This window comes from Nilaparvata lugens, chromosome 7 (assembly GCF_014356525.2).
Source record: "Nilaparvata lugens isolate BPH chromosome 7, ASM1435652v1, whole genome shotgun sequence".
Classification (NCBI taxonomy): domain Eukaryota; kingdom Metazoa; phylum Arthropoda; class Insecta; order Hemiptera; family Delphacidae; genus Nilaparvata; species Nilaparvata lugens.
The window spans coordinates 19,102,627-19,125,810 of NC_052510.1; the positions used below are offsets into that span (position 1 = coordinate 19,102,627).

At 35.2% G+C, this 23,184-nt stretch overlaps 1 protein-coding gene across 1 annotated transcript; it reads right to left on the reverse strand.

Moving 5' to 3' along the window:
- Positions 1–1,304: 1,304 nt before the first annotated feature.
- LOC111053549 (protein Dr1) lies at positions 1,305–21,257 on the reverse strand. Its single transcript, XM_039432282.1, has 4 exons — positions 20,942–21,257; positions 18,739–19,019; positions 15,555–15,718; positions 1,305–1,482 (listed from the first exon to the last, which is right to left on the reverse strand). Exons 2-4 carry the CDS (start codon positions 18,995–18,997, stop codon positions 1,366–1,368), a joined length of 540 nt encoding a protein of 179 aa, XP_039288216.1. The 5' UTR covers positions 18,998–19,019; positions 20,942–21,257; the 3' UTR covers positions 1,305–1,365.
- Between the last annotated feature and the right edge of the window lie 1,927 nt (positions 21,258–23,184).

Below are 23,184 nucleotides of genomic sequence, written 5' to 3' on the forward strand. Positions count from 1 at the left end.
CTCAGGGGACCTTGAAACGTATAGAAATTTGGAAATTGGGGTACATTAATTTTTTTGGAAAGCAAGACTTTCCTTACCTATGGTAATAGGGCAAGGAAAGTAAAAATTCTTTATTAGTCGGAGTTAGGATTTAGCAAATATAGCAGAAAACTTATATTATGCTCTCCTAATCAAACAAAACAAAAACTGGGTTTTGTGAGCATGTTCGTGAAGATGGAAGAGACCCGAAAATTCTGATTGTAGGGTACCTCATTATATCCGAACCAGTTGATGCGCCTGTAGGTGTCGCCACTGGGCTGCGTAATCGAGAATGCCGGTTCAAAATGGCGGAAATGTCGTATGAGGAGGATACCGTACCAAGATCACAGAAGAGGGGGAAAGTATCATCACGTGACCATCCCCAGCTACGATTCGTATTAATTATTTTTGGAGTTAAATAATAGGTCTCATAGGTAATTGAATAGTAGTTGCTACCCCAAAAGCTCAATAAATAATTAATTCTAGAGTGAGCAAATGAATGGTAAGCATTTAAAGTTTTAAGATTACAAATGCCCTTTAATTGTTCTTAGATAGCAAAGACTTTTTTAGGTGAGATGTGAGCTTTCCATGACAAATTTTGCAATTACAATGATCATGGTTACAAATGCAAGTATGCAGGTAAATGGTCTCTGAATACCTGTAAGACTAAACAAGATACACCGGTAATTGGTTTTCTGGACATTCATTGAGAGCTTATTGCAGGCGAACCATAATGAAAATCATGTTGCATATCCAACTGGAGATGATCTAATGTGTTTATGTATGCCAGGGCATTATCATCAGCAAAAGCTGCCATCTGACCTCTAGATTCACCCTTGATCGATTCATTGATCTAGACCAAGAATAAAATGGGCCTAAGGACTAAGCCGTGTGACACTTCATAGTGGATTTACAGCAGGTCACTAGTTACTTTTACAGTCCTAAAAGCTTGCTTTCTACCCTGTAAAAACGCCACTCCCCTAATGCCCGCCCTCTACAGCTCATAGACAGAAAATAGCCATGATGAACATTTAGCGCCGTTTTTGCGTTAGCTACTTTTTTATTGTTTTTGAGGCAAATATAACACGGGATAGTTAGACATCCCTTGCCTTAAAAACAGTAACTAGAGTAGCTAACGAAAAAAACGGCGCTATATGTTTACCATGGCTATTTTTTGTCCCATATCTGATACAGCATTTTATTTTGGTGTAGCAGCAAAACCAACCTTCAGACAATTCAACAAATCCATTCAATGTCATCAATCAATGAACAGTAACAACAAGAAGATTGCTTGAACGTTTATTTTATTAGAAAATATAAATAAATTGGAGTTAAGACTAGGCTTGTTCAGGAATAGTCGTCATCATCATCGTCATCACACGTCTGTTGCATTGCGACCACTTGTGCCTCGGCTTGCAGCTGTTGCCACTCTTGTTGTTCGGCTGCTGCTTGCTCTTCCCGCGCCTATACAAATACATCATTTTATTCCAACAATTACGAAACATTTCATAGAATAGAATAATAATTATGTAACAAAATATTGAATTAATTCTTACTATCTTAGAACTTGTCAGATTAAAGCGCTTCGTAGTCGCTCAATATTATTGTACGATATGGTTTATATTTTTATAACATCAGCTGGTCACACAACTAAAGTTGTGAGACCAGACCACAACAGGCCACACAACTGTACTTGAACACTGCTGGTCGGATAATCAAGGTAGGAAGATAAAGACTAAAGAGCAATAATATCTTGAGTAGATATCCCATGGTATAGGGCGTTTATTTCGCAACTTGTGTATGAGCTGGTAGTCTCTCATATTGTGCCGCTCATACACTCTCACCCCAACAAAACAGTAAAAATCTACAATAATCGATAGTAATCGACTTGAGATAACAGTAAAAGTTGCGACATAAACGCCCTATACCATGGGATATCTACTTACGCTATTGTTTCTCTATGCTTGTACTTAGAACAATCCAATATAGAATACATTATTCATTTAATACATTATATCGGGGGACCGAGCTAAAAAGTGTAAAAGCCCGACCGAGTGTAAAAGCATAGAAAATTTGTAACAAAAGATTGAATTATAGTTTATATTTATTTATTCATTTTCTCAGTCGTACAATTATTTTTACAGTTTATGAGGAGGCACAACAGGCTTATGCCCAAAACTGTCCCTTTTCAAATTTATACTACAGTCCAAATCAAAATCTAGGTTAAGCTACTATCACTCATCAAAATAACAATTTATTCACACTTCAATAAACAAACACATCATCAATTACAAATAGATATACTATGAATCCAGGGTGTCCACTGAATCAGGCTCAGAAAATTCCTACATTTCCCGCATATTTCACGTTTTTCCCGGTTTCCCTCGCTGGTTAAAACACATGATTAATATGTAAAAATATAGGTTGGGGGGGGGGTCTGTAGGGTTACTCAGAAGGAGGGTCAATTTGAAAAAAAATCCTTAAATAACAATATTTCAAAAGTGCACAAGTATGTTTTTCATAAAAATGTAGCACCATTATACGATTATACTGTACACTGTATTTCGAATAATATAAAAAAGTCAATTTAGAAGAAAAAACTAAACTCCCTAACCTACCCTTTACCCTTTAAACCGTTGTACTCCGGTAGTCACTACCGGTGTATACATTGGTGTTTGCAATATATATTGTAGTTCTGATTTTTTAATATATTGTTTGGATACATTAGAGAAGTCTAGAACCAATTTTGCATGCAAAATTTCCAATATTTTCCGATTGCCACAATTTAAATGTATAATTCAAAATCCCTCTGGGCGTAATTTTAAGCTCTTCAACCTGAGACCAGAAAGCGCACAAAATTACGCCCAGAGGGATTTTGAATTATACATTTGAATTGTGGCAATTAGAAGATATTGTTGATTGAAAACTGAAATTCATTTAAATTGATTATTTTGTTGAAATTTTACTCGTTTTTGTAACTCAGAACACATTAGATATAGAGAGTTCCGGATGATTTCATTGTATTCAGAATTTTATAATATGAAAAAAGGCAAGAGCAAATTCAACTGTCCGACGACTGAGTGGGAATAAGCTGGAAACTAGAAAATGAACCGAATATACGAGGTGTTTGGGCCATTCTGTATCCATCACAAGGAAATTTCGCATGCAAAAATTGGTTCTACACTTCTCTTATGTATCCAAGCAATATATTAAAAAATCAGAACTACAATATTATATTAAAAGCACACCCCCTTTTCATGTCTATATTGACTGGAGACAGGACTAATATTAAACATCCCCTCCCTCAGAGGAAGGACTTACAAAAAAGGCCAGGAGTGGAACTCACGTAGGTCACGAGTTTGTAGGTGGAGAGGCCAAAACTCACCACTGGTCAAAGAAAGGCGGCCATTCAGGCAAAACTTCTTGGGAGAGGTGAGGCTTTCGACCCTGCAAAGTTTCGGAGGGGCAAAAAGAAAAACCCAAGAGACCAGAGATGGGTGAAACTCCAGGCACAATAGTAGGTCAAGAGGCTGAGCCGAGGGTGACTAGATGCCCTACAGGCAATTTGGCGACCCCTCCTTCAGCGGAAGGACCTACAAAAAGGCCAGGAGTGGAACTCACTTTGGCCACGAGGACCAATCAGTCTGAAGAGACTGCCAAGCATATCACACTGGATTGCGACAAGCAACCAGGTGATGAATGGGATGTCAGCATAGGGAAAAATTCCTGGTTCTTGTAAAGGACACAGGTATTTGTTTGCCTAACTAACATACTACTTGGGAACACAATAACGTTGACGTGTGGGGTTCTTTGAACCTTTGACTCAGTCTCTTCAAAAAAAAAAAAAAAAAAAAATTAAACAGAACATTAAAGGTTCTGAAAAACATAGTGTGATTTGATTCACTATCAATAATTTCTACATCGATAATACCTACACCAGATACGGAACTACACCTCAAATGGATATAAAGGTATTCGAACATGCCCAACCGAACCTCGAACAGCGTAGTGAATCGTACAATCCGCCGTGCATCGAGCCGTGTGCAACGAACATAAAGCTGCGTACACATATACGCGCTTCCAACCAGCACCGAGCACGCTCCGCGCTCGTACCACCCTCGTACCGCCTTCGTTCCTCCATCGAACCACGCGCTCCGCCTAAGCACCCATCATGAACGTTACGGAAGATGTTAGATCTTCTCGCGTTCCCCGGTCGAACCACTGTTGCTCCCCGGTCGTCATCATCAATCGCTCTGCTGGAGTGACGTTCGGTTGCGGAGCAGAGCGAAAGTCTGTACGCACCTTTTGTCATATGTTTCATAATGTTAACACTCAGCTGTTGAACAACCGCCGCGCAGTTCTCCGAACCGTTCGTCGTCCCACTAGCCACTCTTTTAACCGTTCTCCACGCCGTTCGCCTAACTTTTCAGCCAATCAGAGCCCTTGATTAAAATTCGCCGAACAGCTTGCGGTCCAATTTTGGCTATCCATCACAAAAGGAAAATATGTAAATACTTTTGCTAACATTAATACAGTAAAGGCCTCTTCTCATTTTATTTAATCTATATTTCGAACAATTCATTGTCATGAATAATAAATTTATAGGAATCGATAAATAATGTTAAATGTAAATAAAATAATTTCTGAAAAATTATTGATTGGATAAATTTCAATATTAAAATATTGTTGACCAAGAACTCAGTATCATGAAAATTATTTCCTTTTAAAATTATAATCATTTTGTTATTTTTAAACTAATAATTAATTTCATCAACGAACCATAAGTTGACTGGAATAGATTCTGTAATTTCCATATTCTATTTATTTTAATAAATACTACAGCATATACTTACAAAAAGTGATACCTTTATAAATATTTTCCACATTATATTTTAAGAACATTGATCATTGTTATTTCACGAAAAAGTGGGTATAGTTGTAAAATTTCCCACAAAAAGTGTCTGGTTTGGTCTATGTTTTGGCAACCCAAAAACTTACTTATGGTCTGTGTAAAATAAGTTGAGACTTGGCCCTCCATCCGAAGAAATTACAGGGTTGCCAAATCGTGAAAAATTGCAACTTCCTCTAATTTCCAATTCAACGTCAGAATTTGATATAGAATATCATCCCCGATATCCTAGTAGTAATAAAAAAGTTTCAGGGTTGAAGGATTGAAAGGAAATTTAACTTTTATGATAAAATTGGAAACATCGCGAAGATTAGTTTTTCTTTTGAATATCACTTCTCTCAGAATCATGTGGCGTCGTAATGCGTAATAATTTTATATCAAATGAACGGAGAGACTGTCTCCTTTCTATTGGTGTCTGGACAATCTTTATCCGACCTATAGTTATTTTTTAATTAATGATTATGTTCGTCAATGTCGAGACATTTCGAGCAGAGAACATGAAATTACCGAGATGCTAGAAACTTTTTTGTTTCAAAAGATAAGTAGGTGGTGAAAGCGAGAAAGTTTCTCAAAAATAATTGAAATAATTTTTTTTATTGTCAAAAGTAGTCGGAAGAAGGTATTTCGGTCTCCAAGGGATTTCAATGTTAGGAGAGCGGCTGCATGGTATGCATTGTGTACCAAATTGTATACTAAAGGCTGGCAATTTACAAAATAATTTGACTGAATCATTACAAACGCAAGCAGCTGATTGCCTCTAGAAAGGTTGTAATGAAACATTGCTTGGATTATTCGAGGCGAGGTGGTCATTTTCACTATTTATGATCATGTGGTTTGAAGTTGCTGGATTTTTCAATCGTTCTGTATTTTGTTTTTGTTGATCCCAGCTATTGTGATAGCATATGGTGGCACACCATTCAGCTGCTATCCTTGACTTTGAAACTCCTGAGAGGCCATAATACCTTCTTCCGAGTACGTTTGACAATTGAAAAAATAATTTCAATTATTTTTGAGAAACTTTCTCGCTTTCACCACCTACTTATCTTATGAAACAAAAAAGTTTCTAACATCTCGAAAATTTCATGTTCTCTGCTCGAAATGTCTCGACATTGACAAACATAATTATTAATTAAAAAATAACTATGGGTCGGATAAAAATTATCCAGACACCGATAGAAAGGAGACAGTCTCTCCGTTAATTTGATATAAAATTATTACGCATTAGGACGCCCCATGATTCTGAGAGAAGTGATATTCAAAAGAAAAACAAATCTTCGCGATGTTTCCAATTTTATCATAAAAGTAAAATTTCCTTTCAATCCTTCAACCCTGAAACTTTTTTAGAATTACTAGGATATCGGGGATAATATTCTACATACAATTCTGACGTTGAATTGGAAATTTGAGAAAGATGCAATTTTACAGGTATTGGCAACCTTGTAATTTCTTCGGATGGAGGGTCAAGTCTCAACTTATTTTACACAGACTATAGGTGAATAGGACTTTTTTAGGCTCACCAATCTATACTATAATGAAGAGAAGAACTGGCTTATATTAGTACAGGATGGGAGTATTATGTTTGACGCATCATCACGTCTGAACTACTGGACTGATTAACGTGAAATCTTGCATATACAGCGTGATTCATAATTATAGTAAAATAATTTAATACGTGATAGTAGAGGTAAAAATAAGAAAAAAAGTTCTTATAAACATATATCCATAAACGCTTCATTAGCGAGCTATACAGGGTGAAAGTTTTCGCCCGGAATTCAGTTCCTCTGGTGAAATACACCGATGCTGAATTGTTTGGGGACTAGTTTTTGGAAAACTTATGCTGAATTCATATGGAAAAATATCTGAAAAATTGAATAAAACTAGTCTGGAAGCTGTAGTGAGAGTAGTTTTTGATAAAAAAATTGAAATATGCAAAAAATCTAAGTAGGAAAACACAGACTTCTACGTTTGATGCCCAATAACTTTTTTTAATGACCAGTAAATAAATAATTTTTCGCAATAACAATTGTAGAGAATTTAATTCTGAAAAGAATTATGTAAGCTGTGTAAACTAAATTTGAATAAAAGTTGAATAAAATGTATTCTTATGTAGTACATTACACCACAAAAATATGCTGTTTTATGAGGAGAGAACTAATAACTCATAGGTTGTAGCTGGTTGCAAATAAAATATTCGGTTTTTATGAAAAGTTTTTCTTTTATATTGAAGTAACATATCTAAATGACATTAAACCTATACCAAAAGACTAAAGATGATGTTCAAAGTGACCTCCGTTGTTCTTAATGCATATGTTCAGACGTCTTCTCATCGATTGTCGGACCCGTTCAAATATTCCAGGAGTCTGCTTTATCATTTCTATTCCGTTCAAAATCCTTAATCGGAGTTCTTCAATGGTATCAATCGGAGTATTGTATACTAAGGTTTTCAAGTGTCCCCAAAGATAAAAATCCAAAGGATTCAAGTCTGGTGACCTAGCTGGCCATGGTACTGGCCCACCTCGGCCTATCCATTGATTTGGAAAGCTGTGATTCAGGAGTTCACGAACAAAAATACTGAAGTGTGCTGGAGCTCTATCATGCATAAACCGAATGTTTTGGCGCAACTGAAGAGGTACATCTTCAAGTAAGATAAATAGCTCCTCTCTCAAAAAGTTTAAGTAGATTATGCCATTAAGCCTGAGAAGAAGCTCGAACAGAAGTGGATGATCTATAATTCCTGCCCAAATGTTCACTGAAAACTGATGTTGTGGACACGATTAGGATTGATGGCATGAGGATTCTCATCTGCCCAAATATGTTGGTTGTGGACGTTAACGTTCTTGTGAAGTGTGCCTCGTCGGTAAATAAAACGGTTGTTAAAAAGTTTGGGTTAACAAGTTTTTCTAAAAACCACCGGCAATTACAAGCACGGGGAATACAGTCTCGTGGCAATGGAGTATGAACTTTCTAGAGGTGGTATGGATGTAATTGTTGCTCTATTAGTATCCTCCAAATAATAGATTGATTGACATTAAACTGCAATGACAATTCTCTCGTGCTCTTCTCTGGATGTTCATAAATTTCATTAAGAACTTGTTCTTCTAACTCAACAGTCATAGAGTAGATCGGGGTCTGCCTGCATAAATGTGCTCTTTGGATATCAAAGAGCCTGTTCCAGACAGACGTTGATGAATAGTGGCAAAAACCCTGAACTTGGACTTACTCGATTAGGAAAGTTCTCTTGATATGAACGTCTTGCATCAGTACTATTACAGTGTCCCATTCCATACATTAAATGCATGTAAGCTGATTCGGAGTATGAATAATGTCTAAAATTACCTGCCATTTTTTTTAAAAAGTTAACACCTAACACAAAAGAAAAGTGAAATGGTTACAAATAACTGGTTAATAGATTGAACAAAAAACACAACGCGGTTACAGTAGGCCTAACTTACAGTTTGTTGTTTTGTTCAACAGTGAGCTAAAATACTTCTAAAAATAATTTTCAGCTGATAATTTCTTTTAAATATAATCTCATTTAAAACAAAATACGAGCTCGTAAATCAGCTGTTTTGGAACAGCTGTTATTTAAATCCATGTTTTATTTGCAATCAGCTACAACCTATGAGTTGTTATTAGTTCTCTCCTCATAAAACAGCAAATTTTTGTGGTGTAATGAACTACATAAGAATAAATTTTATTCAAATTAAGTTTACACAGCTTACATAATTCTTTTCAGAATTATATTCTCTACCATTTTTATTGCGAAAAATTATGTGTTTACTGGTCATTAAAGAAAGTTATTGGGCATCAAACGAAGAAGTCTGTGTTTTTCTACTTAGAATTTTTGCATATTTCAACTTTCTTCTCAAAAACTACTCACACTACAGCTTCCAGACTAGTTTTATTCAATTTTTCAGATATTTTTCCATATGAATCCAGCATAAGTCTTTCAAAAACTAGTCCCCAAACAATTCAGCATCGACGTATTTCACCAGAGGAACTGAATTCCGGGCGAAAACTTTCACCCTGTAAAGCTCGCAAATGAAGCGTTTATGGATACATGTTTATAAGAACTTTTTCTCTTATTTTTACCTCTACTATCACGTATTAAATGATTTCACCATAATTATGAATCACCCTGTATATTCTTAATTAACCGAGGATGGTTATAGGCCTATTCAACATTCTTAAAATTTTCATTACGTCAAGTTATAAAATAGACCCTTGTGGAGCACGGGTTACCTGCTAGTCAATAATAAAGTTTTGATCAAGGAATAAGGAAGTGTTCTTTTCATCGATTTGCAACATTCAGAACAGTACTGAACTGTACTCTGCATGACACTCCACAGCGTTTTCGGCCGACTGTACAGTGCATCAGTCAGTTTATCAGTGACCTTTGACTCAATGACTTAAATGAGAAAGGGGCTGAAAAAAATATAATTAAATAAAAATATCATAGAGATTTACAATTTATTGATGCAAATATAAACACATCAAAGAATGCGTTTTCGCATTGCGGGTACATAATTAAAAACAAAAACATTAAGCAGATTAAAAAAGTTTATCCAATATGTTGTTTATTTGAAATGACCCTGAATAAAAACCGGATGAGCAAGGTGTATAATATTAATTTTTCGTGATAGGATATTATTTATAACTACTCTAAATACTTTTGTTACCAAATATATCATTATATCTTAGAGCCTGTTTGACTGAATTCTCCAATTGGTTTTAATTTATTTAGTACCTATAAATTCAAAATGGATGATCAATTATTGATTCACAAGGAAGTATGATAAAGAGAATCCAAATCAAATAAAATTCTAATCATGTTTAGAAAAAATCAGTGATTGGAGCATATATGTCTTGAAATTATTTCAGATATCAGTGACAGTACGAAAACTGATGATTTGAAGCCGAAATTAGTAAAATAAATCAACAGTATAAATGTTTCATTATAATAATTGAGAAATATTCACCACTTAGTATTTTGCTGTTTGAATTCGCTGAGCGGTTCGCTGCGCAGCGAATTGCATGGTTCGCTGCGCTGTTCGAGGTTCGGTTCGGCATGTGTGGACATACTTAAATAATGAATATCGCAAGAAAACCTACTCGTTCCGATAGATCCTATCGATGCAGGGCACCGATAAAACGCCGAATCGATACACGATATTTATAGAACGCCACATCGATGCACCAACCTGCATCATCCATCACTATTACACCACTCATCCACTGGCTAAATTTCAACTCTGTTCTTAATTAATATACAATTGGCTAGTTGACGGGAGTGTCAAAGAATTCCCGTACCTCAACAAAATTCCCGTACATTTCCCGCCCAAATGAAATTCACGTACAATTCCCGGATTTCCCGCCGCGAGGACACCCTGTGAATTCGATTTAGAACGATATACTATGTTTGCTACAATATTTGTTAATATACTATGTACTATTCTACACTAACTGCATCCAGTTACTGTACTTTTTTGGACTTTCTGAAGTAAACATGTTTTCTAAAAAAAAGATAAATAAACGAAAATAAGGTTTTCTTGCTGAATTTTTCTTCTCGTGAGATCAGCTGAATGATCCCACACATGCACTCGTTCACTCTCTTCCATTACGGTACCGACAGACGATAAAAATTTCCACCTGTTTTTCCAAGGACGTATTTATCATTTTAATGTCCTTCAGCGAGTTATCGCAGGGTTGAGACCTAGTGCAATCGAATTATCATATCATAAACCTAATTTGTTCCAAATTTCGTGAGAATCGTTAGAGCAGTTTTCGAGATCAGGTCACATACAGACATCTAAACATATAAACAGAAATTGCTCGTTTAATAGTATAGGATTCTAGGTACATTGAAACCAAATTAAAATATTGTTTTCATATTGGTCATGGGAAAATGCTCCGTCATCTGATCAGAGTTTTCAATGTCAATGTTACTTTTCTGGGTTCAATTTCTTTTAAAAAATGGTCCCTTACGGGAGATAAAAATTAACGGTCACTTTCTCCAATGAAAGTTAAACTCAAATTCTAGTTCAAACCAATAGCTGACTTAATTGAAACACAGTAGGCTATAATAAATGCAACCATACATTGATTAAACAGGTTTAATAGTCAAACCAATTTGGAGAATCGACCCTAAATCTCGAATGGACAGGGCAGACTGCCCTGCCGACTTGTCTGCTCCCAGTATAAAAACGTCAGAAAAAGCGCTTCATGAGGCTTGGCCTTAAGGACCCTCATACAGAAGAGGCATGGACGTGGCGCTGACATTTTTCACTTGTTTTGCCACGCCACTTTCGCTCATCCACAATTGACAAGTATAATTGTTTCAACTATAATGGTTTTGTCATTGAACCCCTAGTAAAACCAAATTGGTGCCTTTTCATGCTCGCAATGCCCAGGGAACGTTTCATGTTAAACTAGACTCAGATACCACCTTGAAGCCCTCTGATGGAACCACTTTTCTGGGATTGTTCTTGGATAGTGATATGAAGTGGAAGTCTCACTCTTCTGAACTGTTGAGGAAGCTGAGTAGAGCAACATTTGCGGTGGGTGTGATCTCCAGGGTTGCAGGTACAAGTACAGCGTTAATTGTGTATCATGCTTATTTTGCATCCCATCTACGCTTTGGTATCATTTTTTGGGGCAGAACAACAGAATTTGAATCTATTTTCAGGACTCAAAAAAAAGCTTTGAGGCGAATATTCGGCCTGACAGACAGGTGTTCTTGCAGACCCATATTTAGAGAACACTCCCTCCTTACAGCCCCGGCAGTTTATGTCTTAGAGTTAGCTCTATTTGTTTTTAGAAATAAGGACCGTTTCCAGGAGAGACAAGTGGCGCATTTATATAACACGCGATTCAGGGGACTCAGGTATCCAGAGCACAGGCTGACTCTCTTGGAGAAGGGCCCTTATTACATGGGCATCAAGGTTTACAATGTCCTACCACAGATAGTCAAGGAAAGTGCTACTCCTGGTTTATTTAAGAAAAAATTAAAAACAATTCTCATAGGTATGTGTCCCTATAAAGTTGAGGAATTTTTTGAGAAGATAGCCTCTACATGATTTGCCAATATAGTATGGTCACTGCTAGTGTTCTATTTATGTAATAGTTGGTTTGGAGTATGACAGTGGGTTTATAAGTGATCCACATTCATGTTTTTTTTCTTCTTTCTTTTTCCCATTTTGAATAATTAAATGACATTTCACACATCACTAGAGCCTAGCTCTGCTTTTGTGATTTTTACGTGAAGAATTGAATAAAATAAAAATAAAAATTGAAAAAATGCATCATTGAAATGATTGTGACAAGAAAAAAGAACTTTAGTTATTTTTCTCTCGAATATAGATAAAATTTAAGAAAGTGTTAGTTATCTTCACACAGTGCTGTTGCTACATGGCAGGATAATAAACATCAATAAAACATAATAGTGTAGTTGAGAAGTTGATATTGTGGTAATTATTCATATTGAATGAAAAAAGACTAAGAAATTGTCAAAAAACCACTGATTTATTGATAATTAGAAAGACCGGTTTCGGTTATTACACCGAAATTCACCTTCAGTTTTCGCTCTATTATGTTTTGAATGAAAAAAGACTAAGAAATTGTCAAAAAACCACTGATTTATTGATAATTAGAAAGACCGGTTTCGGTTATTACACCGAAATAACCGAAACCGGTCTTCCTAATTATCAATAAATCAGTGGTTTTTTGACAATTTCTTAGTCTTTTTTCATTCAAAACATAATAGAGCGAAAACTGAAGGTGAATTTCGGTGTAATAACCGAACCGGTCTTTCTAATTATCAATAAATCAGTGGTTTTTTGACAATTTCTTAGTCTTTTTTCATTCAAAACATAATAGAGCGAAAACTGAAGGTGAATTTCGGTGTAATAACCGAAACCGGTCTTTCTAATTATCAATAAATCAGTGGTTTTTTGACAATTTCTTAGTCTTTTTTCATTCAAAACATAATAGAGCGAAAACTGAAGGTGAATTTCGGTGTAATAACCGAAACCGGTCTTTCTAATTATCAATAATCAGTGGTTTTTTGACAATTTCTTAGTCTTTTTTCATTCAAAACATAATAGAGCGAAAACTGAAGGTGAATTTCGGTGTAATAACCGAAACCGGTCTTTCTAATTATCAATAAATCAGTGGTTTTTTGACAATTTCTTAGTCTTTTTTCATTCAAAACATAATAGAGCGAAAACTGAAGGTGAATTTCGGTGTAATAACCGAAACCGGTCTTTCTAATTATCAATAAATCAGTGGTTTTTTGACAATTTCTTAGTCTTTTTTCATTCAAAACATAATAGAGCGAAAACTGAAGGTGAATTTCGGTGTAATAACCGAAACCGGTCTTTCTAATTATCAATAAATCAGTGGTTTTTTGACAATTTCTTAGTCTTTTTTCATTCAAGACATAATAGAGCGAAAACTGAAGGTGAATCTTGAAAATTAAACTTGATGCTGTTCATCCAATCTCCATGTTTCTATTAACTCTATTTCTCTGGAAAACCAATGAACAGCTCGTTATTCAGTTAGGAGGGAACATAGACAAACGAAAAATTAAAAAAAAAAACAGCAACAATACAAATGTTGTAAGCATCCTTGAATTATGCAAAGTTGGAATACCATTTTTTAATTGTAAAAAAACTTCATCTGTAACGGTGAAATGACATTTTTACTATGCAAACGGCCCTTAAGGTCCAGCAGTAATAATAATAAATTTATTGATTCAATAATAGACAATTATTCCTTGAAATAATTTGGGGATGACCAACAGGCACATGATAAATGGTGCAAATTTGAATAATATACGATATGCGGATGATACCATCATGTTTGCAGATAGTCTTGAAGGATTACAAGAGTTGATGAACAGTGTAACAAGAATAAGCTCACAGTATGGTTCAGAAATAAACACAAAGAAAACAAAACTTCTGATAGTGAGTAAAGAGAACATTGCTGGAGCCAGCCTTTACATCGATCAAGTTAGGGTAGAAAGAGTGAAGCAGTACAATTATCTAGGAATAATTATTAATGAGAAGTGGGATAACTCTCAAGAAATCCGGTGTCGCATCGAAAAAGCCCTTTCAGTGTTTGTTAAAATGAGCTCACTCTTCAAATCCCACAATTTGTCTTCAGAAATGAAGCTCCGACTCATGCGTTGCTACATTTTCTCTGTTTTGCTATATGGTGTGGAAACCTGGACTCTAAACAAAGAAATCACCAGGAGACTTGAAGCATTTGAACTATGGCTTTACAGAAGAATTTTAAGGATATCTTGGACACAAAAAGTCACAGCCGGAAACTCCAATGCCTCGGGCATATAATGAGGAACACAGAAAGGTACGGGCTACTCCAAGAGATCCTTCAAGGCAAGATAAACAGCAAGAGAAAACCGGGTCGAAGAAGAATATCTTGGTTGGCAAATCTGAGGAAGTGGTTCGGTAAAACATCAGTAAAACTCTTTCGAATCGCAACCAACAAAATCAAGATAGCCATGCTGATAGCCAACATCCGGAACGGATAGGCACTTAGAGAAGAAGAACAGGCACATCTTAAAACTGGACCTCCCCCGAATTTCGATTCATATACTAGCCTAGTAATATGAATAGGATAATTCATTTTTCAGAAACAATTTTTCCCAGCGGTTAGCAAAATCTTTGATCTCTCATATTAGATGAGTAGCGTGCTCTCATTAGCCTAATGTCGTTTGAAGGGTGACAGCTTGAGATCAGTTTCTTGAACAGACAGTGTTAAACAACTGAATTCACTAAAGTGGGCCCGAAACCCACCCAAAACATTTTGCAGATCAATTAATCTTTGTAACACTTAATTTATCTGAAGTAGTCGGTCCCACTCACTTAAGACATTGGTATTTTATTTGAAATTGAACCCTACAATTTCACAGATGGAAAAGATAACTGCTTTGTTACTTGTTGCGTTTCTAGTGTGCAAGCAGACTATGAGAAAACAATAATCTCATTCACACGTGAACAGCTGCTGCATTCTCAGGTGAGAAAAATTCTCGGAGCTCTAAAATCGTTTGTTGCTTGTACGAGCCGCCTAAAAGACATTAAAAATATGAACAGCATGCTTTTCAAACACTCACCTTTCTTGAACCTGTTTCATAAATACTTACAAAATTAATATAATATTATAGCTGCATTCATTTTTACACTCAATAACATCTATCATCCTTACACTTTGTGATTCTTTCAATGGATGAATGAACTTCTACCATAGAGAAACAATAGCATAAGTAGATATCCCATGGTATAGGGCGTTTATGTCGCAACTTTTACTGTTATCTCAAGCTGATAGTCTACGTAGTTCTTTCCCGTGAAGCTTTATGACGCTGGTAGTCTCTCATATTGTGTCGTTCATACACTCTTACCCGGTCAAAACAGTAAAAATCGACAATAATCGACAGTAATCAGCTTGAGATAACAGTAAAAGTTGCGACATAAACGCCCTATACCATGGGATATCTACTTGCGCTATATTTACTCTATGCTTCTATCCATCAGAATACCATCTCACTTGATGTTCTAATCGTTAACATACAGGCTCCAGATTGATAAAAACATAAGAATGCATAGCATACCCTGGCAAATAGTTCCTGCTGCTGCCTGAGCAATTCTTCTTCGGGTATTCCCAGGTTCTCGAGTCGTGTGCTCTGTCTTCTTCGCTTGGCGGCAACTGCTTTGCAATCTCGTAATACTGCTTCAGCATCGGCTCTGTAATCGCCGAATCCCAATCGGTCTAATGCTGAACAAATATGTAAAATTGTCAATTAAAAAAAATAAGACTTGAATTAAACGTTTTAAAAACTATTATTTGAATGAATACTAGAAACTGGTTTTATCGGGCAATTGACCACTTAATTGCTAGACATTTTATATTAATGTACAATATCAATACCTCATCAGGCCACCACTAAACTCATAACATTAGGTTATAGAACTATAGTCAACCGCACGAAAATAGTCTGATAAATGCAACGTTGAAAAAGAAGATCAAAGTTGTCCACACCTGATCATAAATGAGAATTATTCAATGAACCTGACGAATTTCCAATGTCTATGAGTGCTGGGGGGGGGGTGAGGGGATACCCATCTGTTCCAATTTCCATTGGACTATTTTCGTGTGGTTGACTATAATAGACACGGTGGCCTGATGTTATTAGTAGGTATTGTATTGTACAATAATATTGACCGTGTAGGGATCAATTTGAAGCAGAATTAGATTTAAAATTGAACTGAGAAAGAACAAATATTTAAAATAATTTTCCAGTACGGCAATCTTCTTGAGATTTTTTTCAAATGACAATAATTATTTATTTTAACGAGTGATTAGAAAACAAAGATTTAAGAGGATTTTGAAAAATTGGTTGTATGGGAGGAAATGTATTGTAGTATTTCTCTATAATAAAGCTTTGCGATAGAGATTATATAAATTTATTTAATGTTATCTATTGGAACAGTCATGGATTTGGAAATTGCTATAATATGCACAAATCTCAAATTAATCTGTTTAATAATTACTCTGTGATATGCATTAGTGAAACATGGCTTTTACAATACACAAGAGTAATGAAACTCATTACAATACATAAGAGGTTTTGATGATTATAATATTTTATCAGTTCCGGCTTTAAAATGCGATATTAGAGGTAGGCCAAGTGGAGGTCTTGTAATGTTGATAAAGAATAGCTTTAAAACAAAATTGATTACTGATACTGATTCTCTACTGCTTGTTGAGTTATCTAATGATATGCTTAGCTGTATAGCAGGTCTAATTTACATAAGGCCAAATGAGATTAAAAAATCAATGAAAGGTTTGCAGGATTGTTTCTATGAAAACAAACAATTATTCTCCACTCTACCGGTTATAATAGGAGGAGACTTTAATTTACGTATAGGTTCTCTCAATCAACATGTAGATAGCGAAGTATTTGATAATTCGTCACTGTGGGCGCGAAGAGTTGTGTTAGATGAATGCTTATCACGCTATGCAGGTAGACTTGTCGATATTATGGAAGAGAGTCTGTTTATAATAGTTAACGGTAGGAGTGATAGTGATAGGCCAGCAAAATTCACTTTTCACAACTCGAATGGGTGGAGGATATGATAGTGTCTGATTCTGTCTTGTCTTCTGATCATTTGCCGTTGTTTTTAAAGACTAATCGAAGAATAGCCAAGTCGTTCTTATCAACTGATAACTGTCAGTGGGCGAGAGGGTATCGATGGAGAGAGGAATCTGGTAGAGAGTACTCGGCTTCCCTCTCTCTCGCTGAGAGAATACATTTCCGTAGTGACAGTCCTCGCAGATTGGCTGGTAATTTAATGCAAGCCATCAAAGAAGGGGCCGAATTTTCGCGAATGATAGTTTCTAAATCAAATGCTACGAGTTTCAAAAATAAACCTTGGTTTGACCTATACTGTAATAATCTGAAGAGAAATCTACGTACTGCTTACAGAACTGCAAAGGCCAAACATTTCGATAGGGTTTCATTAAATGTATAAATAGCAGCTAAGAATGAATATAAGAGTATGATTAGACAGAAAAAGGTAGACTATTACAAAAATTTGAAAAACAGATTCAGGAATATTAAAAATGGTAATGAATTTTGGAGTGCAGTTCCCTATTTTAGAAAGAAAAATACGCAATTAAATATGATAGGTTTGGAGGATTGGGTAGTGTTTCTGAAGAATAAATTCACATCTAATTTGATGGAAAATAGAAATGAAGTAGCTCTGGCAGCCATTTCCCTTCTGGATAGGAAAGTTGATTTTCAGGAATTAGAAGCCATACTAAAAAAAACTAAAAACAAAAAACTCCTGGCATCGATGGCTTAAGAATTCTATAAGTCTCTTCCATTTTCATGGAAAAATTACATGGTAGAATTATTTTATTGCATACTGGATAAGGGTAGAATTCCAACAAGCTGGGCGGAGATGATTTTGTTCCTATTGTTTAAAAAAGGCGATAAACTGAACCCAAAGAATTACAGGGCAATAGCTATTTCAAACTGTCTGTTTAAAATTTTTACAAATTTGTCAACTGTGCGTTTATCAACCTGAGCAGAGTATTTCCATGTACTTGGCGAGAGTCAATCTGGCTTTCGTAGAGGTCGTGGTTACATGGATAATATCTTTTCACTTTATTCTATTATTTATTACTATCTCGAATTGAAGCATCAACCCATGTATGGAATTTTCGTAGATTATGAAGCCGCGTTTGACTCCATTCCTCATTGTAAGCTGTGGCCCAGATTAAGTAATTTTGGAGTGAGCGGTAAATTTCTTTGTGTTCTTAAAGACTTATAATAAAGCAGCTGTAAAGGAGTGAAGCTAATGATTTGGCAGGTTTTGCAATGTAATCTGGGTATGGAGCATATAAAAGGGGTTTAGAAAATGTTGACAATAGTGTTGACAATAGCAGCTGTAAAGGAGTGAAGCTAATGATTTGGCAGGTTTTGCAATGTAATCTGGGTATGGAGCATATAAAAGGGGTTTAGAAAATGTTGACAGTAGTGTTGACAATATCAATGTTCTTCTCTTTTCATTTCAGAGGAAATTGAAAATCTTGGTTCACTTTTTATTGTTCAACTGTAATAAGATAGTTTATTATTATTACTTGATAGTCTGCTAACTATCAAGTAAACTAAATTAGTTAACTAAATTATTCCAGATAATTTAATATTTCTCGCCAGGGGCTAGTGGATCGATGAATAGCCAATAGTCAACTGAAACTACATGTGAAAATTTAGGCCTAATATTTCTTACCAGCAAAAATATGATCGGCGTTTATAGTTTTCTTCATTTGTTGGTTGCATATGTCGTTGGCTTCGGACGATATGAGGTGAATGAATTCGGTACAACAGTTGAGCACTAAATCGCGGGCTTCGTTTGCCACGCGCACGCTCGGCAGAATTTCTTTGATCATTTTGTTGATGGACGCTCGAGGTAGGGTCAGCTCATCCTCCTCTCCGTTACCACCCGGCACTCCACCCACTCCCGCCCCTCCTACACTCGATGACGTCATCTGAGGGCCAATTTGTAATGAGCTGCAACAAAAGATGAAGAGTCATTTGAGAACTAAATTTGAAATTGTCAAGATGTATCAACAAAAGATGAAGAGTAATTTCAGAGCTAAAACTAAAAATGTGAATAAGTATGAGTTTTTGAGGATGTATTTTATACCATAACGAATAAACTCGTAATGGAGTCGAAGTGTCAGTTAAATTACGGAAAGCACTGATGTTATTTATAAGGGTCAAAACATAATGAAGCGGAGGGGAAGGTAGGGTAGAAGGTTCAAGGAGGAGGAGACATTTAGAAACATTATTTTGAACGCTCTCAGCTAGGTACAATTTCTTAGCGTTGACTCTAGCCGCGCGAATAGAGTTCTCGTTTCTGGATCACATAGCCTATAATTACATTAGACTTGTTGATTTATCAGAAATTAGTCGTGAAAGCAATTAGTTGACCAATAAATCTAATTCATTTGCCGCCATATCAGTCGTACAACATAAAAATCTGATAAATTTATAGGATATGTGCTCTAGCTATTTAAAAGTAACACATGATATAAAATTATAGTTGCTATTAGCAACCAGGTGACGGATAGTTTTATTGAAGAGGCAATAATAATATTAATTCTTAATCATAAACAACCTGGCATCCTATACAATGCAGTAACACCACAGAGTATTTTTTCATCATTTCAATTCAAATTCATAAGTTGAAATAAATACAAACATCAGTACTATTTTATTTGCATAAAATGTTATAATTCATGAGAGCTATTTTCAAATTATAGTTTTGTCATCTGCAAATTCTAGTGCTCTCCCTTCAAGGTTCTAGTCATTTATGGTTATCAAAAATAACAAGGGATGAATAACTGAGCCCATGGGGGGCACCATGTTTGATAGGCAATGCCTGAGACTTTTTTCCTCCTATAGAATAGACCTGATATCTGTTTTCAAGATAAGATTCTGCAGTCTGAAGAACAGACAGCACATCCAAAATCGTAGCGCTCCATCCTAACCAAGTAGGCTACAATCTCATGCGACAACAAGTCGAAGGCCTATTAATAGTCAGGTCCACGTTATAATGACAGTGTTTAATAGGCGATGGTATTGCTATACTTGTCTATGATTCAAAAAATTGGATAGCACTATATCTTTTTTGCTTTGCTCTGTTACCAGATCGTCTTTTAACAATGTAGAATCGATAATTAATCAACAAAATATTTCATTTCGAAATTATTGAAAATATAATTTCTTGCTTAATAGAATATAATTGATTATTTTAAACGAGAATGTACATTTAATATTATTACATAAATAAACCTGTATCAGCTACCGTCTATAGAAGGCATTGACAAGACAGAGGATCGGCAACGTTGTTCTATCTTTCTCCACTTCCATAATAACGTGGACTTGAAATGTTCTGTTTAATAATGCTTAAAAGATAAAAGAGTATGTTTTGCTTTCAAATGGCAAAATTTTGATACTATTCAAAATAATATGTGACACAGTTAATATCGTAATGGTGCTACATTCTATTATAATATTAATAATCAATAATGATAGAAACTTCATATATGGAATTGCCTACTTGTTTATTTTTGAATAAAAAGAACATAGTTAATTCATTTTCAATGAAATTTAAAAATTATGTGGCAATTCAATTGAAAAATTACCTTATATCCTAGCATTAGAATAAATCTTGAGAACTTGAGTAGACCTAGTATTCAACTTATTGCTAACTATTTGTTAAATTTAATCAATCCACTTGACCTCAATGGCTAGGTAGAAATTTGAAATTTTATTTTCACCGTACAAAAATTCAATACAAAATAATGTGTAACATAACCTTAAAATTCTTACCATCAACAATAATATTAGGGCGGTTTTATGAAAGATTTAAAAACTAGAATCGTCAATGACATTTCTGGTTTAAAAAATAATTATAATTCACTTACCTCTGATCAGAACTCTTAAGTATTTTGGAAATAATAATTAATTGAATGATACTGATTGGAAAACTACTAGAATATCGTGAGTTGAACGAATTATTTATCTATTCTTGTACAAAATGTTTAATGATCATTATGATAAGATTACACAACAAAATCTAAAACTTTAGAGAAGAATAAAATCGAATATTAACATGAATTTACCATAAAAATTCACAAGAAACAAAAACATTGGCGAGTTTCATTGATTATTGATTTCTGATTCTGAATTTCTGTTGTATGTGAGTTGTAACAGCTGTTCTTATTTAGTCAGTGCTGCCACTTGCCAGCTACAAAAAAACAAATTCCCTTTACTTTGTGTGCCAGCGCTCTTTAGGAGTGATGTCTTTCAGTTTCATTATTGTGTACGTTCTGTGTACAGTAAATTGTTCCAGTTCCAATCGTAAATTGTTCCATCACGTGACTATAGTGAGGTCTACGTTATAATGGCAGTGAAGAAAGATAGGAGAAAAACGTTGCCAAGTCTCTCAATTTTGCCACTGATTGTACACAGCTGTTACTCAATTAATCCCATTAAATTTGATCCAATAATAATTATCATTTCCTTGATAAAATTATCAATTTAATGTCAAATTAATCAATAAACTAATTTTTTCAAAATTTGATTTAAAAATTTGCTTCCTTAAGTAAGATCAGATTCTCATTTTTATACAAACCGGGAATGGCGGCACATTTAAAAAGCTGTGGTGGACCAATACACTACCTCCGTAAACAAAGCCGTAGTGCGTTCGTGTGAAGTCAGCACAGGTAGGGCTCCTAGACGAAATCAACGAATTTCTATTGGTGTAGCAGCCCTACCTGTGCTGACGTAACACGAATGCACTACGGCTTTGTTTATGGAGGTAGTGACCAATATGAATTTCAAAACAACAGAAACTAAGTTATTTGGTAGGTATATATTCTATTCCAATTTCTTCTAAAAATGATAGAAAAATAGAAACCCTTTCTAAAATAAGTAATTTCAATGGAAATAATTCTGAAATCACCTTTCAATATTATTTATACCAGTACGAGTAGGTCTATCCTAAACGTGTAGGCTAACTGAAGCATGGATGAAGTCTAGGATGGTTAGTTATCAACTTTTAAAATGTCATTTCAGGTATTTTAATTTGTGTTTCTCATACTGTAATGTCTAAAAAATTATTTCATTGTTCCAAAAATACATTTTAAATCAATCATTATACGACTTGTTTACCAAAGTATTTTGATAGAATGAAGAGAAAAAATGGTGGCTGAGTTACTTTTGTACAGTCACTGTCAAAAGTAAAAATAAAATATTCTGGTAAACTGACAACATTGCAAAGCTAGAGAGAGATAGCGCTATCTGTTTTGTTGTATGATAGAAAAGGTCAGCAAGAGTATTGTTAATCGTACACTGCCATTATAACGTGGACCTCACTATAGTGCAAAATGTTCCCATGGAACGCCATTTCAAAATCGTTGGTTCAAGCTTTTGGCGCACAGATATAAAGTTGATTTACACTAAAATGTGTCGGTTACTAGCTGCGTGAATGAAGAAAGGCTGTTTCACAAACCTACCGTCTAGAAAAGTGTAAATTCCTTTTATTTCATTACTCTCAAATTTTCTATCGAGAAAAATTCATTTAATGAATGGTTATCAAACATCATATTGTTGGTTATATATTCTATGCTATGGTGAATAATCTATCAGCTTATGTGCAGAGAAGCAAGCAGACAACAATAATCGACCAATGAGAGCTCAGATAGTTGGAACTGTTCCAGGTCTGACAATTTACCACACTTCGACTGTGGGGCAGGATTTTGCAACTGGAACTGAATCTGTCAAAATTCCTCCCATGGAACGCGGAACTTTTTACTTGGTAAATATTGTGAATCGGACAATTCACCACATTCCATGTACACAGAATGGGCCCATTGTCTGGTGCTTCAAATATGCTAAAATTTCAACTCTTTGTTATTTGTATATTTTATTTATTATCTGGAATTATTGGAAGATTTTGGATAATATTAATTCATTACCATTTAGAAAGAAGCTACAACCCAACCTTACCTTGAACATAACTTTTTGTGGAGTCGCAGAGTATCGGCAGCCCTTAAAACCATCACAACCAAAAAAATTGGAACGAATTGGGCTATTTTGAAAAACTGGGACGACGACAAACTAGGTCGCTTCATGCACACGACAAGCTTGGTTTACTCGTGGAAAT